Genomic DNA, 17,859 nt, shown 5'->3' with positions numbered 1-17,859 from the left:
GCGTACCTGTTGCTGACGTCACCGCAGCGCTTACCCGCATTTCTCTGAAACCGTGTTTTGGCACGAGACGACTGTCGCAAAACGATTAGACGATAATATCCATTTTACTCCTATTTGTTTTGTTGATTTATTCATAAAATGAGTGTTTCATGTTGATTTTTAACATTGTTTTTGCTCACATTAAACCCACAGGTAAGCTTCTACCGCTTCGATCATTGCGCATCAAGCAGAATTCAGAAACACGAGATAGGAGCTAATTAGCAAGCGCTTGGTTGTTTTGTTGGGATCACCAGGATGGAGTTTCAGCCAGAAACATGACTCCGAGCTCGGGTGATGACCAAGCTGGATGTTGCATAATGAAGGTGTTAAAAAATGTATTATGTGAGGTAAAGAGAGACTGACAGGTGTGAAACAAAGACTTGGGATGACTTAACAGGTAACCATTATATTTTAATGGAATGTTCATTTGGTCAGACCAGAAGGAAAAAAAATAATTAAGGGATGTAATTATGTTACCACCCCTGCAGCCCCTCCTGTGGACTCTTAAGGGTAAGCAGAGCCTAAGAAAAAGCACGTATAAAGATCCACCAGCTGGTTGTTGGTGAATGTGTTGTGCACCAGTGGAGTTGCTATAGCGATGATTCCATCACAGTGGGATGAATAGAGAATCACTGCCGACAACACACCTGCAGGAAATGTCAGGGTCCACTTACGTAACTACAGTAGGGGCAGGATTTCAGCGAGCTTGCCCTTTTTTTTGGCATTTTCTTTTACTGCGGAGACACCTGTACCTCAGTGGAGGCGGCAGGTGTTCAGAAGATATGACATGACAGAAGATACAGGACTAAACAGCTGCTGTACCTGAGGTTCACTGTGGTATTAATGCCGTTCCTAAATCATGAACCGCTGGCCGAAGTGCTCTTCCTGTTCACGCCGACTGGAATGTGCATCCTCCTCTGACTCTGCACTTTACAGATAAACTGCTGCTCGCTTGCTACACCCTCAAGAATCAATCTTTATTTTCACGGCAATCTTCACTCATCTGCTTTCCTCACAGCCATTTCCCAGTGTATGTGTGTGTGAGAGAGAGAGAGAGAGAGAGAGAGTGAGCAGTTAGTGTTCTGTTTTTTCCCTCTGCAGCAGAAATTATGTAATCTCTCTCTCTCTCTCTCTTACTTTGAGTCAGCAGATTTACATTTTTTGTTGCAGCGTACAGACTGGGCACCTTCGTCCTTAGCAGCTTAATTTCTGTGCATCACTAATGAAAACTACATTTTCAGTAGGATTTCAGGACATGTTGCCATCTAACACGGCTTAAAGTTTCTTCACATGGCAGTTTTTTCCTGCCACTCTTGCATTTAATGCTCGCTCACAAATTGAAATCCTGTTTTTATTAAAGAATGAAGGAAGGAACCATGGAAAATGCATTTTTTCTGACTTTGAAACCTTCAGTTCCTATTCTATTTTAACCTACAAAACTTTTTAAACTGCAACATATTTTAATATCCGATTATCAAATCTTGATTTTAAAGATCGGCAAACCAAGGCAGTTGTTTTGATAAATTAAGTTATCCGAGTCATAAAAGGATAATTAAAATAGTCTGAAGTTTAGGGAATCTCTGCTTTTCCAGCATTGCCTTTCACCTTTAAAGCAAAATAAAAGAGATCAAAGCAAATGTCGAACCATCTTTTTCAGTGCATGTAGGAAATCACAGTGATTCCAGCACACATAAAAAAATAAACAAAAACCAAACCAATGAGTTCTGAACAGCAGGAAACAAAGAAAAACAATGACATCTTACTGTCCACCAGTCAGGAAAAGGGAAACGACCCATTGTGCCATCACAGGATTTATTTGACTCATTCTTGTGAAAATAGGAAAAAGATATGCTCTTTCCTACGCTACCCTAGCATCCTGAACACATCGTCATAAGCACAACTATTTTCTTACATGTACCGCATAAAAAAAATGGTTGTTCACATGCACATTCTCTCTGTCTGGTCCCAGAGGAGCCTGCAGAAGGTCATGGCCCAGAGCTATAGGTGGAGCAAGTCTTTAGATTTAGAATAAAAAGATCTGAAATCATTGAGTTTTCCACAACAGGAATTATTCCAAAAGGGAAAACGCTTGAGATCAACCTCACTCCATCTATGGCTTTGGGAACATGTTCAGTCTTTTTCTGTTTTTTTGTATAGTTTACTGCAAAGTTGCAGCTCTCCTCAGATACGCAGACCTCCACCACTGCTCTATGACAAAAACTACAGGTTAACGTCACAATCACGAACCCAGTGTGCTCCGAAATATACACACATCCATTCAAACACACTCCGAATCAGTTTTAAAAAAAGTGAATGCAATGCACTTCCAGGTAGGAGATAATGACACCAGTCCGGCGGAACACCAGAGACACGAGAGGGAGCTAATTCACAAGAATCTGCCGAGCTCTGACGGCAGAGACGGGCCGTTGCGGCTCGACAAGACACCGAGAGGAGGAGATTCTGACGAGAAAAAACAAATCTGGGACATTCTGAACCGCCACCAACACACAATCAACGGCTCATTCCAGGTTTCCTTAAGCACTGGAGTAAATTTGCATATAACTGGAGCAAAAACAAGAGGTAGAAGAAGTAAAAAAAGAGCACAATTTGACAGGCTAACGAACCTTCATCTTGACCAAGAACTTTTTTATCTGCTCTTCCACAGAAAAGTGGGCCTGAAAGATAGTTATGGGAGGTTTGGTGTGGACTTCGTTACTGGAGGAGGTCAACCAGCACAGACCACCTGAAATAGCAACTTAAAATAAATAAACAATACAGTAGACGAGGCTGCTTTATCGAGCGTAGTGCAAGTAGTGTTGAGGTTTTCTGCTGATTTGTAGACGGTCCCTGGGGGGTCAGCACGCGTTAGCGTCTTTCTACCTTCTGGAATTGCTATGGTAATCTGGAATAAAGCATTGACTTTGTGTTGGTGGTGTTTTTGATCAGTGACTAATGTCGATTTCTGGTGTTCCAATATTGTTTTCACTGTAAACTGCAGAGACAGTCCGGGGGTAAAGCAACTGGCTCCATTACCTGATCGCTGCACCACTGTTCTTCCTCGTTCTTCTATCAGAGTTCCTTAAAGCAAGAAGCTGTCCGTCTTTTTATTCCTTCATTTTTCAGGCAGTGGGAGTCAAAAGTTGAGATGATGACGTAAACACAATAAAAAGTAGAACCGTTACAGTAAAGATGGCCTCTACCCTCCTCATGGTAGACGGGTGGAAAAAGGACAAAATGAGTGCAAAGGTAGCTAGCGGTTGTTCTTGGCAACCTCCTTGGCTGCCACAATGAGAGGAGTCAGGCTGGAGAGAGGCTTTGCCATCTTCAGAAACTGATGCTGGAAGACAAAAAGGGCAATCGCATTGAACGCTGTGTAAACGTTTACTGTTATATCAGGACAAACGGAACCGTTTCTGTGTTAAAACAGGAAATCAGTAGACATTTCACACACCTGTAGCAGCTCTTTGGCCGAGCCTCGCTTCTCCACGTCCATCTCCAGACATTGATTCAAGAAGTCCCTGAATATCGTCGACAGCTTCTCCGGATGCTGCAGCTCCGGTGTACCGTTGGTTGCTATGAGATACAGCGCCTGAGCAACACATGGCAGATGAGAATAAGGACTTTACCATCAAACGTCACCTTTTAGTTCATGTTCAGCTCCAATAATAATAATAATAATAAGAGGGAGGGGGGAGTGGCTTTGCAATGGAAGCTGATTCTGTTTGCGAAAAACATCCTCTGGCTGTTCTCATCCGGGTGTTGGTCCCCGCAGAAACTCACCCTGAGTGGGTTTTCATTCAGGTACGGCGGCTCCCCCTCGATCATCTCTATGGCCATGATGCCCAGGGACCAGATGTCCACTTTGGGGCCGTAGGCTTTGCGGGTCACCACCTCTGGAGCCATCCAGTACGGCGTCCCGACCATCGTACTGCGTTTACTCTGTTCAGGGGTGATCTGGGCGCAGAAGCCAAAGTCAGCTGGGAGAATAAGAGATGAAAACATAAGTTTGGGAACAACGATGACTCCCCACAGGTCCGAGTGAAACCGGAGGAGGAAGATAATGAGGCGCTTTAGACTGACTGAGTTTGACGGAGCCGTCCATGCCCAGCAGGATGTTGTCACTCTTGATGTCCCGATGGATCACCTGATTTGAGTGGAGGAACTCCAAGGCTTGCAGACACTGCAGAGGAGAACGGACAGAAAGGTTCCATAAATGCAACATATCTGCCAAACTGTACTGGACACCCAACCGTACGATAACAACCAGTTCAGTGGGCGTAGACAGTGTTCGCGGGGACTGGGGCGTTTCAGATCTTATTGTTTATAGACCTGCTGGTGGTGGGACAGAAGTCCACTGGTGGATCAAAAGACCTTTGAGTTGTGGCGCGTGAAACGGACAAACACTTGTGATTGAGGGCAACAGATCAGAGGTGTCAACAGCAGTGAGCGCTCCACTAAACATTTCATTTTCTTTACAATAAATCAGCTGTTCTTTCATACATTTTACCTTTGAAAGACCTTGGGAACTTAACTGGGATGCGTGTACCTACGCAGACGGGTACAGGTAGCGCTCACCTCTCTGCACACCGCAGCTATCTGGGCTTCATCCATGCAGGTTTCCGTGACGACATCAGTTAATGAGCCCCCGGCCAGATACTCCATCACCACCCACAGCTCATCACCCACCAGGTAACTGTGCAAATTAGACAATCAACAGTGTTGTGGATGCAACATGCTACATAATTACTGCGTATTTTTAGCTGGAGCATTTTCTCACCTGTCCAGGTAGTTGACTATGTTTGGGTTCTTATTTTCCCTCATCACCAGAATCTCATTGATGATCAATTCCTTCTTGGGCTGCTGCTGCAGGTTCATCTGTTTAATAGCAACCTTAAGGGGATAAACAACAGTTAAACCCAGCAAGCACTCCCAGATAAATCAACAAGACTGATTAAAGTATGAATAAAGCAGAGAGGAAAATGGTCTGTAAATGAAGAAAATGAAATGGTCTGAAACATGACACCCACCTCCTGTCCTGTAGCGATGTCAATCGCTGTGTACACAGTTCCAGAGGCTCTAAAAACACAGACGTCCAGGTTAAACAGGCAAACCCGACATCAACTCTTTAATGATTATCAGCTATCTCATTGTTACCTAACTGACTTGTGGCTTACCCTTGTCCAATCTTCTCAAAATGGCTATATTTCTTTTTAGGGTCTCCTACGCTCACAATTGTCCCTGCGACGAACAGAAAGAAAAGAAAAAACACCTCAGTTCATGATTGATTTTTTAAAAAAAAAAGACTTAAAAAGTTTCTTGAGCTTTTTTTTCTGCTGTATTTTTATCCAATCGGCAACATATTCACTGCATTCAATGCAACATGCTGACTGGGAGAGAGAGCTGAGAAGACAAAGGTAGAACGGAGTGAAGGAAAATGTTCCAATCTCAAGAAGAATCAATAACAGAGAGGAGGGAGAAGACAAAGAACTTGAAAGGATAAATCCTAAATAACTCTTCAGCAGGAAAGAGATTGAAGGGGAAAACTTGGAGCCAATCAGGAGACCAGACAGGAGCAACCAATCAGATGTGAGGATGGGAGGCGGGGACACGCCTGTCAGATACAGGCAGTGTCCTGTTCTTACCAGCAGAGGGAGCTCTGAGCACATCTAGGCAGGCGTGGGCATGATTTAAAAATAATAGGTTTTTATTTAATGAGCACAAAACCACAGCAGCTTGTTTTAATAATGGGACACATACAGGAGGGGAACTAAATGCAAGGTTTTGCTTTAAATGCTCCAAAAGTAATTCTGGAAAGTTACATTTCTATGGTAAACGATGACACCCATGTGGTTTAAGTGTTCTTTTAGAAAAATAACTAATAATAAGTGTAACAAAAAGTGTAATTCCTTTTCTTTTACATTTCCATCAGTTGTTATCAGTTAACCTGAAGAATATGAGTCACCTGTCACAATAAAACCACACACTGCTCTTTTCTTTAGTAAACTTTCAATTACATTCCAAGACAGACTGGACAAACTTCTTCTGATGGACTTGTCTTGATACACTAACGTCATAGGCAAACAAAGCAAAACTGCATTTTAGAGGAGGACCTGCATCTCTATAACTTATTAAAGCATGTCTATGTTGAGTAATTTTGATTTTGGCAACTTTAAAATGTGCACTTATTAATTTATACAAAAATGCAGTTAAATATTATTCATAAATCTGGTTCTAAAGGCCCAACCAACCAGATTAGGCCTAAAATAACTTCAAACCTCAGTGATTGTGTGTGGATGGGGCGGTGCAGTTAAATTTAGCACATACAAGCTGTCCTCAGTGAACCTCTGCAGCTATAACACCACAGGCCCTTCCTCTTCACACACCAACATTTGTCCTATCTTTGTGAGGACAAGCCTTTGGAGTCGCGAGGACCAGCCAAAATGTCCTCACTTCTCCCCACAGTGCGACATTTTCTAGAAGACACACACAAACTTCTTCTGTCCCCCTTCTATCATTTAGAGGACTTTCACTGATGTAAGGCATCCCTAAAATGGTTTTAATACACGAATAACGTGTATTCTGGTCGCCACTGTGTGGCGTGGCATGTAAAGCGGGCTGTAAAGCATATTCTATGGACAAGTTCAAGTTCATTTCAAGGACTTTCAAGGTCAATTTCAAACCATTCCAATAATGCCATTCAAAATAATGGACATTGAAAATGGCAATTTCACTTATTTAGCGTATGAATGATACAGAAAATGTATCAAAAAATAAGACTCCTGTGGGAAATGTCTGGCCAACAGAGGGCGATAGGGCGCCACCCCAACCTCGGTTTCTTCAGTTCTAGTTTGAAACTGTAAATTTGAATGTGTATATATCATAGATTTAAAAGCAAAGATCTAATTTCCAAGTCAGGGCAGCTGCCAATCACTGATTTTCACACACCGCATTGGGAATTTATCCAATCAGCGTCCATCGTTGTTTTCAATTTGATTCTAAACGTGTTTCTTCAAGATGCTATCGAGCTTCTGGATATGAATCCCTTCACTGTAATAAACAATTAGCATTTCACACAGCACTGACATCCAACTGTTTAGAACGGCTATTGAACAGCTGAACACTACATATGACTCAATGTAACAAAAGCACACACACACATTTGTGCATGTAATAACAATAATGCTGCATGTAATAACACAAAATGCTCAAATTCACGAAATGAGGGAGCGCCTCACTTCCGTTTCCCACAGAGGGAAGGTTGGGGCCCCTGACTAAACTCTTCTTAAACTTTAAATTTAACTGCTGTTGATTAACCCTTGAAGCAACATCAGAGCTTTCCAATGTTCCTTTCACACATGATGAATAATAATCCAGTCCAGAAACTTTTGTTTTGAGTATTTTTAGTCTTTTTTGCCATCCGATCTTTACTTTTTTGAATTCAAAAACATGTGATAGTATCCAGACTGTTGTACTTTGGTTTAAAATAACTTTGCTCCACCGTTCTGCAGGTTTGAAAAACTTACGGAGTTTTTCCAGGATCTCCTCATCCGACATTTTCTTTTTCCTGGTTTTGTCCTGGGGGCGGGCTGCGGAAGGCCCGGGGGCGGGGCTTGCACTAGGAGGGCTGCTGGGTGCCCCCTCAGCCGAAGGTGTCGGGGTAACGCCGGAGGCAGCCGCCGTCGGCGCCGAGATGGGAGAAGTCGCGGCGTCTTTGGTCGGAAGAATGGGGAGGGGCTCGATCACAGAGCGAGTGTATATCTAAGAGATGTAGAAAAGCTGCTTCGTAAAACACCCTGTTTGAGTGTGTGTGTGTGTGTGTGTGTGTGTGTGTGTGTGTGTGTGTGTGTATCCTTACTGATTTTGTGTGTTCTGGACGGGGGGCGATCACCGGAGGGGGCTCTGCCTCATCTTCATCATCGTCCTCAGACACGGTTGCTATGGCAGGCATCTCAGACACGGCCTTGGAGCGCTGTGTGAAACGGGGTGAAAGGTCAAACGCATTGTCATCCGTACAGACGCCAAGTGTCTCGAGGACCCATCCGCGCGGTCGCGTTCTCAGCCGTCGTTTCACCCCCCCTTTCTCTCGCCGCCCTCTCATTATCACCCTTCATGCCTGAGGTCGTGTCTGCCCTCCCGTTTTCTGCCTCTCTGACAGCCTGACTCACATCTGAGCAAGGCAGCAGGTGAAGAGACCAAAAGTGCTGACTATGCTGCAGTGAGGGAGTGATTATTTTTCTTTGTTATGATTCACTTAAGTAAAAGAACCTTGTGTTTCAGCTTGCTTTATCACATCTCCACCTCCGACATAAGAAAATATCAGTTCATTTGAGCTAACTCGCAGGCAGAATTGACGACAACAAAATCAAATCTATTGACTTGAAATAAACCACGTATCCATATTAGTGTTGTCAAACGATTCCAATGACTAATTTGATTAATCACAAGGTTTCTGTGGATTAATTTCGATTAATCGCGATTCGGCGCTGAATGATTTTTAATCTATATTAATCATTTACCATTTTTGCATGAGCAAACAGACTCAGGAAAGAAGGGAGGGTCGTTTATCTCAAGCTGGGCGGCGGGTTAGCTGAAGCGCTAGCAGAATGCCGACTAGCATCCCGTTAATGTGGTATTTTAAGCTGGAAACACTTCGCTGAAAAGAAAACTCTTTCCAGCAGAGCGTGCATAGTATATAATGTCGGCCGACTGTTCCACTGTGGGGTTATTCGTCCATCGAGAGGGCCCACGCGCTGTTTACCGTCTTCCATCTGTATCGTTTGTAGCCTGTTACAACCGGATCAACTGTGATGGTAAATCGACTTGGACAAACTGCCCGAAAGAATCCTTCTCCGCTGCAGATGGGCTAACCGCGTTACTATTTTAAATCAGATTAATCATGACTGTGGATAAATCTGCAGGACGAGAATCGTGCGTGAATGCGGGAGAAGCTCAAGCAGGCGCAGCAGCGAGTGAGTAGATCTCTGCAGGAGATATAAAGAATTCCAAAGGCTTTTAAGTGGCAGAGCTGATGCCACAAAAGGTCTGACAGATCAAGCAAAACATTCAATTAATGCACTGGCTTCACCCACGATCCACCGTTTGCTCAAACCCGCCTGCAGAAGATGAATAATGCATGTGGAAGTGGATTGAGAGGAGCCGACGAGGACTTACCATCGTGGCGGAAGAGCAGTAGGGGTCTGTGTTTTTATCTGCACAGAAAATCAGAGGGAAAAGTCAAGAAAAAAGAAATTCAGATGGATTTTTTACAATTATTAGCAAGCAAATGAACAAAAAAACCCAACAGACTTTCAAATCTGTGCGCATGTATGTGTGTGTACCTGTGAAGCTCATATACTTCTGACTGTTGGCCGTTTCTTTTGAGTCATAAAACTTTAAAACATCGAGGACAGCCTGAGGATTCTTCTTCTGCTCCAGTTTGGTGATGTTGGATGTCTGAAGGAGTCGGGCCCACTGCTCCGGCATCCCCTGCACACACACACACACACATCCTCGTTCTTGTCTCTTTCTGAGGACTTTCATAGGTATAATGCATTACCCAGCCCCTTACCCTAACCCCAACATAACCCCAGTTCAAACTCTCTGTAGAGAGTACAAGAACACACACCATCTCCAGGAAGTCCTCAGAGACTTCAGAGGGGGTTTGTAACCAGATGTTTAATGATTGCCAAGAAAGTCGCTCATGCCTTGTACACCATATCACCAACAGAGGGAGGCGTCTAAAACGTAGGTGGTTGTGCCTGGGCAGTTCGTGGCGGTTAGCCGTGCTACCTGTCCTAAGAGCAAAAAAACCCCTCAACGGCCGTCCAAGGCCTTGGCTTTAGAGAGTGGGAGGCTTCACGCAGACTCCGAACAAAGCTGGCTTGTCATACAATATTTGTACTTTGAATGAATATTCAGGTCACATCTAGTTATTTCGCAGCTCTCTCCCACTCTCTCTTTCTCCTTTCTGGGTCACTCCATCACACATTCCCCTTTACATCTACCCGGTTCAGCTCTGTGATGAACAGACAGCTCTTACACGTGGCTCAAGTCCCTCAAGTCACCTGTGTCCGCGTTCCCGCTGAAGCTTGATCAGGTGAATCGTTCAACAAGAAGGTCCCTTTTCCATGAGAACATGGCTTTGTTGTGCTATAAGTGTCTTTGATAATGTCACAACACACTTACAGTAAACTCTCCCGTGACAGCGTCAAAGCCAACATGGATGGTGTGTTCGAAATCAGACGGCAGGGAAATTTCTGGACGTTCCTTCTTCTTGTAAGCTGGGAAAAAAAACACAAACAAAGGAGATGAGACATACTGGTGAGGAGATCTTCTGCCCACTATGATGACCAGCCAAGATCAACAGCTTTCCATAATGGACTAACATGGCAAGCGTAGCCTAGCAAAGACGGGAACAGACTTTACATTTCTTTTTCTTTTTTCTGTGACCTGGCATTGGAAGAATTTGTTACAAATATACAAAATGTTTCCGAAGATTTTAAGAGATCCTGGGTAATAATATTTGGGGACACTGGGTGGGATGTTTGTGCCACTCACTTTTATCGCCTCCTCCTGTCAGGATGAAGCGGATGGACCGGTCTTTTTTCTTCTTGTCCTCTGGGTTGGGTGGGAGGGGCTTAGAGCTGTGGTTGAGGGGGGTGGGGTCCTTGATGGAGGAGCCAATCATGGTGCTGGTGTTCCGCATGGGCGGGGCTGGGGGCTTGTCCTCGACCTCCCCATTATCCGACATTTTCAGTTATGCTGCAGTTACACCTCGCCTGTGAAAACAGTAAAGACACGTGGACACGTGACGATTTTAACTTTATCTTGGACACTCTTCACTCCTCTGATTACTTTCTCCCTGATTTTCTCTCAATTACAACATTTAGCTGCAGATACACGATGCCATGCGGCCCCAAATCGAAGGATTGAGAGTTCCGAGTTCTGACATCCTGAACCTTTGGAAGAGCTCAGGCTGGTTTTTCCAAATAGTTAAGGGGAAAAAAACACATTTTTTCCAACCGATGGTTGTAAATCTTACACCGTCGGTTGTTGGAAGGAAGTCCGGCACAAACTAGTTCATTTTGGCACCGGTCATCAAAAACCAGTCCAGTGAACACGGAGAGACCAGTTCAGGCTTCCCAGTACATTTCTCAGTTAGGTGCTTTTAAACAGTAAAAGCATTTAGAAAGCAGAGTCTGAAGCTACAGAAAGACAACCTGAGCAAACGTCCTTCAGGTCCTTCAGCCCCAAACATCTTAATCTGACTGAACCCTGTTGAGACTGGGGCGGCACTGTCCCGTACCCGAGTTGGGAATGCCTTATACTACACCTTATTATTCTAGTATTGACTAATTCTCTCTTCCACCACTTCAAAGACTTTGACTTGGGTTTAACAATGAATTAAAAACCAACGGAGACCAAAGTCTCATCAAACCACAACCATCATCCTTTCATTTCCTGGTTAGATTTACAAGAAATGATCCTGAACCGTCCTGAAAATGAAAGGATGACAACCGCATTACCTGGTTCCAGGTGTTTCCCCAGTTTGAAGAATATTCACTGTTGACTGAAGCAGGGAAACCTGAAAAGAAAAAAACCTGCTATGAACTGCTAATACAGTTGCTAAGCAGCTCTATGGTAGATGTTTGAAAATCTGCACCCAAGCGACAGTGAAGTGAGCCGCAGTGACACAGACCTTTTTTTTTTTTTTACATGTCTGCCAACCCAAAGCTGTGACATCACACCGTGACGCCACGAGTAGAGTCACATGAGGAAGTGGAAAATAAAGCAAATACATGCACCCACGCGAGGAAGTAATACCTCCCTTGTTGTCTGCTGAACTAGCAAACACAGTAAATAGTCGGCAAACGGATGAGTAAAGGGAATGTCAAAGCCTTCTGGGGATTTTCCCACCCGGATGAGGGACGAAACTCAATCCCGTTCACCATGACGCTGCTTCACCGGAGAATACTTTTCTCCTCATCGCACAAAGCAGCCACAGCACAAGCTTCTTAAAAGCCACGCGGTGAACCTGGAGGGCATAAATGTATGTTTTCCACTCTATGATTTCGCTTGAGCATGTGAGGAATCAGCAGCAACAACGCGGTTTATCTGATCGTAGCTGAGAAAAACCACAATTGAAAGGTTTGGCACCAGCGTCTCGAGGGCAGGGTTCAAAAATCGGACCTTTGGGAAAAGTACCATATAGATAAAAACGCGTGTGCCGCCATGAGACGTTTCCAAGAAAATGCCGCGTCAGCTTCTGCATTCGTGGGAATAGAATGCACGTGCACGTGCAGACACATCACAAACAGCTTTCAGCATCTCTTGACACCGACGTCGCTAATTTTGAAAGCATTAAATCTGAGAATTATACAAATCGGGAATTGTGGCCACAACAATCACACATAAACTGGAAAACTCTGTAGGAACAAACCAATTAAGATTAAGCAGAAATGATTAGAGTAACCCAAACAATTCCGCCGTGCCGCGGCAGTAATGAGGCCTTTTTCCGCACTGTCGGCACGCCAGCGCGTGGCTGGACCCTGCACGGAACGGTTGGTTCTCGGTGATTTTCCAGTACGATTGAGGACCACCTGGACGTGGGTGGGGCCCCCATAGCAAGGCTGTTGGGCTGGTGGCTCGGAAACATCACTCCCCTGGTCAATTGGCACGAACAGAGTGCTTGGAACCTGACCAGATTAGGTACTTTTTACCTATCCAATCCATATAGCACCTCTCAATACCTCGTACCTCCAGTGGAAAAAGCTGTCTGGTGTCGAGGTGCGAGTGGAAAAGCCACAGTACTCTTGCCTAATGAGGCGGTTGTGAGTTAGCTATGTGGCTGAGGGTTTTTGTAATGTTTTTGTTCCTCCTCCAACTCCAATGTCTTCCCAAAGAACACAGATTTGAACTTGAGGCCGATTAGAGACTCCGAACTATCCCAATGGTCGGTGCGCCTCACAACTGGGTGGGACTGGGTGGGACTGATGATTACTAAGGAAGGAGTTATACTACAAACTCCCAGCAAGGATCCCGGAAATGTGTCTGACGTGCACGTTTCCATGCGTGACTTAAAGTTGGTTTTAACTGAAATCACTCGGTGAATCAGCCGCAGGATTTGCTGACACAGCGGGATTTGCTGGTCAGATTGGTGACACACGTGAAATGATGCAGTGCAGGAAAAATGCATGGCAAACGACCCGAGCCCCCGTTCTCATGAGGACAGCCCTTCATACTTTCTCACACACACACACATACACACACACACAGGGGCTGGGCCAATCTACCAGCGGTCTGAGTATGCACCTCCCCTGCCTCATTACTATGGAAACACCATAAATAATAAAAGCTACACAGCATCCTGGGAGCCATCATGGCAGAAAAGCAGCCTCTTCAACTGACGCACTCAAAATAATTCTGCTTTGCTACAAATTCCCCCTTAAGCCAAATCGTCTAGTCTTGATAGTCTTGGAATTGTATGTTATTAAATCTACGAATCTTTGGCTTGTCCAGGCTGCAGTAACACCAATGTTATGAAGAGAACCACATCCTAAGTTAGGAGTCTCCATTAAAGCTATGGGGTTGTATCCCTTACAATGAGAGACCATGAATCCTGGCCTCCCATTATGCACAGACTAGTCTCATGTTCCAGCATCAATGACTTACTAATATCATCTTCCACAGACTCTTTTGGAGGTTCCTGTGGACCGAGCACCACATTATAATACACCTTCTTCCTTTGTCTCTCTTTCAAGCCAGCCAAGAGTCAGATGACGGCACAAAAGGAGCCGTTACCTGTCTGAGGTTTCTGCCGTCTACCTCCAGTGGGTTCGACATGGTGCAGTCACATTCCTCCATTGATTGGACCGTTCCCGCCCTGTCCCAGGAAGAGGCAGCTTCACTCCTCCGCCTCTACACAAGTGCTTTCCGTACAGATCGATGTGAAAAATGTCCGTCACAACACAGGTGAATAAGGCAAAAGCGACTTCTGTTCTTGGAGCTCGCTGCTTCACACGAGGGAAACCCCCCCCCCAGTTTTTTCATGCCTTTTTGAGCAAATGGAGTCTACGTGCCACCACAAACAAACCGGGTGCTGTCACTAGTGAGTGTGTAAACAGCAAGATGGTGTCATCGGGAGCTCAGAGAGGGAACAGATGAAGATTTGTCAGGGAAAGACGGCGACAGAAGAGACAGAAGGAGGGCAGGAGGTGAGAGTCGGCCTGGCAGCTGTCCACACATTAACACCGTAATGAAAAAACACCTTTCGGCGGTCGGATGGCGATGAAAAGCGCAGCCCTGGATTACGTCTGATTAAGGTGTTGCTAAACACACGTTAACATGGGTTAATTCGACATAATTACCTGCGAATACTGTTCTTTCACCTGTGCAGCTTTAATAATAATCCATTCCAATCACCAATCCTCCCGTTAAGCTGCAGATGTCTGACACACACATGCTATGCACCAGTTCAGGCTAACACGCGCCGCCAAAGTTAGAGTGAAAAAAAAGGATTTTATTATCTCATTTATTGTAAATTTCATCATTTCTTGGTGCAGGGAGTTCACTCAGAAGGGGTCAACAGTGACAAAGGCATTCTGATGCGCGAAACAAGCCACAATATACGAATTATCCACATAATCCGTTTATAGGAACTTATTGAAAATTGCATAGACAACAGAAACGTGCACAATCCAGTGCTCTATATGTTCGATTCACTGTTATATTTCACAGCAGCATCATTACTGGAACAGATTGTGTAGGTTGAGCTCCAAATTAGCTTTGTCTTTTCAATTAAAGTCTGAAGCATCAAAGACCAGAGCGTGAAAATCCCACACACACACACACACACACACACACACACACACACAAACACACAGTATGTGTAATGTGCCTCACAAAGAAAATAGAACAATGACCGTGTTTCATAGCTGTAAGCCTAATTATTTCTGCCGAGTATGCTGCTATCTGATGAAACCTGACAAGCTGCCCACTGATGCACATGATTCTTTTTTAAATTCTTGCGCAGACTTTAAAGCAGCAGGTCCTTCAACAGTCAGTAGTTTTATAGGGCTACCAGCAGCGCAAGCCTCTCCAGCTAATTTATTTAGGGTTCTTCTATGAGAGCTAATAAATGCTGACTGCTTGTCTCTTATGTCAACCATTATTGTGGAGGGGGATCGTGTAAAGGTCAGGCCGTCATGCCCGACTAGGCATATTTAGGACGTTAGCACGGTGGTGGTGGTGTTCTTAATGTTCTCTTCAAACTGGGAGTTATTTACCCATGTAAAGTGTAGAAAAATGCCTCTACACGCAACTTGTTTCAAGACAGCAATGATCAACGTCTGCAGCTAAAGATAATCTCGGTACAGAACGACGGGGGTTAGCAACACAGCAGAGGAAAGAATGTACAAACAAAACTCTGCGTTTAAACGTGGCGCCTGGGACTAATGATTGTAGTTCGCTATGAACAAGAACAAAAACAGTCCACTGTATATCACAGGCCCCGATCCAGTCCTGCTCTTGGGTTCCCCTGGCAACCACAGCACCTCAGTTCTCAAACTTAAACCAATTAACCCAGTCCGCAGGTTTAACCCACCACCTCTGGTAGAGACCACAAAATATGAGACAAGAAGTTTGTCACCTGTTGTTCAGTAGAACAAAACCAACTGGCGCCTGAACACAACGCTACTTGATTATGCTGGGACACCGGATGGAAACAAGAACTTCCGTAATTGCATCTGGATTCTTTATTGACAATGCAGTCGACTCCCATAAATGAGCCTGACCAGATACTGTCCACAGGCTCCTCTGTGTTCCATCATCTCTTCGGACCGTTGCTACCTTCAAGTAATACAATCTTCAGACAAGCTGAATTGTGTCTTTTTAAAACCAAATCCAAGGGACATTTTTTAACATGTCCAACTTTACAGGAGTGAAATGAACATAAAGTTACTATGTGGAGACCACAGGGCCCGGCAGCGTGTTGGTATCTACGGTGCAAAGGCAGAAATGTGTCACCCGGCAGAGATTTTTGGAGTGGGGGGGGGGGGATCTTTTCAAGTCCCCACTGTTAAACCATAGCAACGAGCTGGACGTGCAGCAGAGCACCAAGCTGCTGCAGAACCAAAGAAATATGAAGTACAAAGCGCCCGAGCAGCCTGGCGCGCCAGAGTAATTCTGAGGTTCGGATTATGCAACTGTGGCGGAAGTAAAGTGTTCTTATCACGAATAGTTTTGGTCTTAGTACAAAACATAAACAAGAATTTTATCTTAATCGCATGTTGGTCGTGTGCGATGGGAACGACAAAGGTCAAGTGGGGCTCAAGATTCCCATTTATGCAGCAGTCAGGTAAATTACGAGGAATTTGAACAGCTCCATTTACTGCTCCTTCATCGGCGTAAAAAGGGGAGCTTATGTGCAGGTGTGACCACCTTCACAGGTAAGTTTTGATGCTGATTCAGGGAAAGGTGAGACAGAAAACCCAACACTGTTCTGTAAGCACGCAGAACTTATTGCATTCATTCATTCACTCATTCATTCATTCACTCACTACCAGGCATTTCTGACCATATCAGAAATAGCTGCTTCACTGGGAGGAAACCTGCGTCTCATAAAAGAAACACACCATCCATCCAGCCCTGAGTGTAAGAACCTGCGTTGTGAGTGCCGACGGGCCTTTGGGGGCGTTAAAGGACTGATGGAGATGAAGAAAGGGAGGAAACAGTCTGACTCCATTAACAGTAACCACGAGCAAAGCCCCGTTCCACAGCGCACCGTGTCTGGATGGGAAGATGACGAAAGTGTGGAGGTTTATAATAAAGCGTCCACTCACCAAACCTGTCTGGTAAATCCCAGGATGCTGCTGAATGATTTCCGACGCCGCGACACGCTGTCTCATCTATCCGATCAACACTTCTGCCTCTCGAACCAGCGCCGCTCTGCTGAGCCCCGGCTGCCGCCCGCTGGGTGATTTATAAAGAAGTAAACTTGCCGATCTCGGGCTATTGTTAGCCCGCACAGAGAGCCCGACCGCACAGAAAAGCCCACGCCCAAAACAGCGGCGCTACCGGCACGCTATTGGTCGCGAGCTGCATTCTCCGCGTCTGATTGGCCCACAAGGAGGCTTCTTCCGAATCCGGGGCGGGGACGGCAGGTGGATCCGACCAATCACTGCAGCGAGAGCCACGATGCGTTCACTTACGCCGGGTAAAAGTCAGACAAAGCAAGTCCAAACAACCTGGGCTGGTCTAGTTCTTGATGTCGTCAGATTTACTCTTTAACTATTGAATACGTGGTATCATGATTACGGCTTTTATGTAGTTTGTGGTGAATATAAATGAATCACTTGATGGATAAATGAAAACCTAATAGCTATTTATGCGGATGGATGGATAAGGAATTTGTCAGTGCGTCGTGAAAAGTAGCGGAGTGGTGATCTCTATTATTAAATGATGCATGGCTGCATCCGAAAACACTCCCCAATCCATTTATAGATCAAATATACGAGATAGGATTTAACGCTGACGGGATCTCCCGCACAGATTTAATAGCCCTACCTCTGCTACACCCTGCTGGACTTTGGACTTATTTGAAAGATCTATTTATCTATACACTTCCGGAAAACTCTCAATACTTAACAAGACGGTTGGAGTTGCTTTCCGAAGGAGGATAATATTTTGGAGCCACAAATTATTCAGTTGCAAAACAAGGTGCTTCCCAGACTTTTGCGCAGAGAATTGATTCATAATTAATAATGATGTTGTAGTACAGGTTTCCTAGTCTAAATGACTGCACAAAACAGAGATTTTCCATTC

At 44.8% G+C, this 17,859-nt stretch overlaps 1 protein-coding gene across 2 annotated transcripts; it reads right to left on the bottom strand.

Annotated features, from left to right (window-relative positions):
• Positions 1–1,403: 1,403 nt before the first annotated feature.
• Positions 1,404–17,112, bottom strand: pak1 (p21 protein (Cdc42/Rac)-activated kinase 1). Of its 2 annotated transcripts, XM_011618058.2 has the most exons (16): positions 16,878–17,112; positions 11,565–11,623; positions 10,597–10,817; positions 10,225–10,319; positions 9,378–9,525; positions 9,211–9,248; positions 7,895–8,008; positions 7,563–7,797; positions 5,214–5,277; positions 5,067–5,115; positions 4,817–4,929; positions 4,615–4,732; positions 4,120–4,219; positions 3,820–4,016; positions 3,491–3,628; positions 1,404–3,376 (listed from the first exon to the last, which is right to left on the bottom strand). In XM_011618058.2, exons 3-16 carry the CDS (start codon positions 10,787–10,789, stop codon positions 3,290–3,292), a joined length of 1,689 nt encoding a protein of 562 aa, XP_011616360.1. In that variant the 5' UTR covers positions 10,790–10,817; positions 11,565–11,623; positions 16,878–17,112; the 3' UTR covers positions 1,404–3,289. The 2 variants fall into 2 exon arrangements, with proteins under 2 accessions (XP_011616360.1, XP_011616359.1); XM_011618057.2 differs by lacking the exon at positions 11,565–11,623.
• Between the last annotated feature and the right edge of the window lie 747 nt (positions 17,113–17,859).

Source organism: Takifugu rubripes, chromosome 11, assembly GCF_901000725.2.
Source record: "Takifugu rubripes chromosome 11, fTakRub1.2, whole genome shotgun sequence".
Classification (NCBI taxonomy): Eukaryota; Metazoa; Chordata; class Actinopteri; order Tetraodontiformes; family Tetraodontidae; genus Takifugu; species Takifugu rubripes.
The sequence above is the reverse complement of the archived record's forward strand: the minus strand, read 5'-3'. Positions and strand labels throughout refer to the sequence as shown.

Excerpts from the sequence above, each read along its gene's own strand:
- pak1 (XM_011618058.2), bottom strand. The coding sequence starts at position 10,789 with ATGTCGGATAATGGGGAGGTCGAGGACAAGCCCCCAGCCCCGCCCATG. Across the intron at positions 9,249-9,377 it reads GAAGTATATGAGCTTCACAG|ATAAAAACACAGACCCCTAC; the intron begins GTACACACACAT and ends TTTTCTGTGCAG. Across the intron at positions 5,116-5,213 it reads TTTGAGAAGATTGGACAAGG|AGCCTCTGGAACTGTGTACA; the intron begins GTAAGCCACAAG and ends CTGTGTTTTTAG.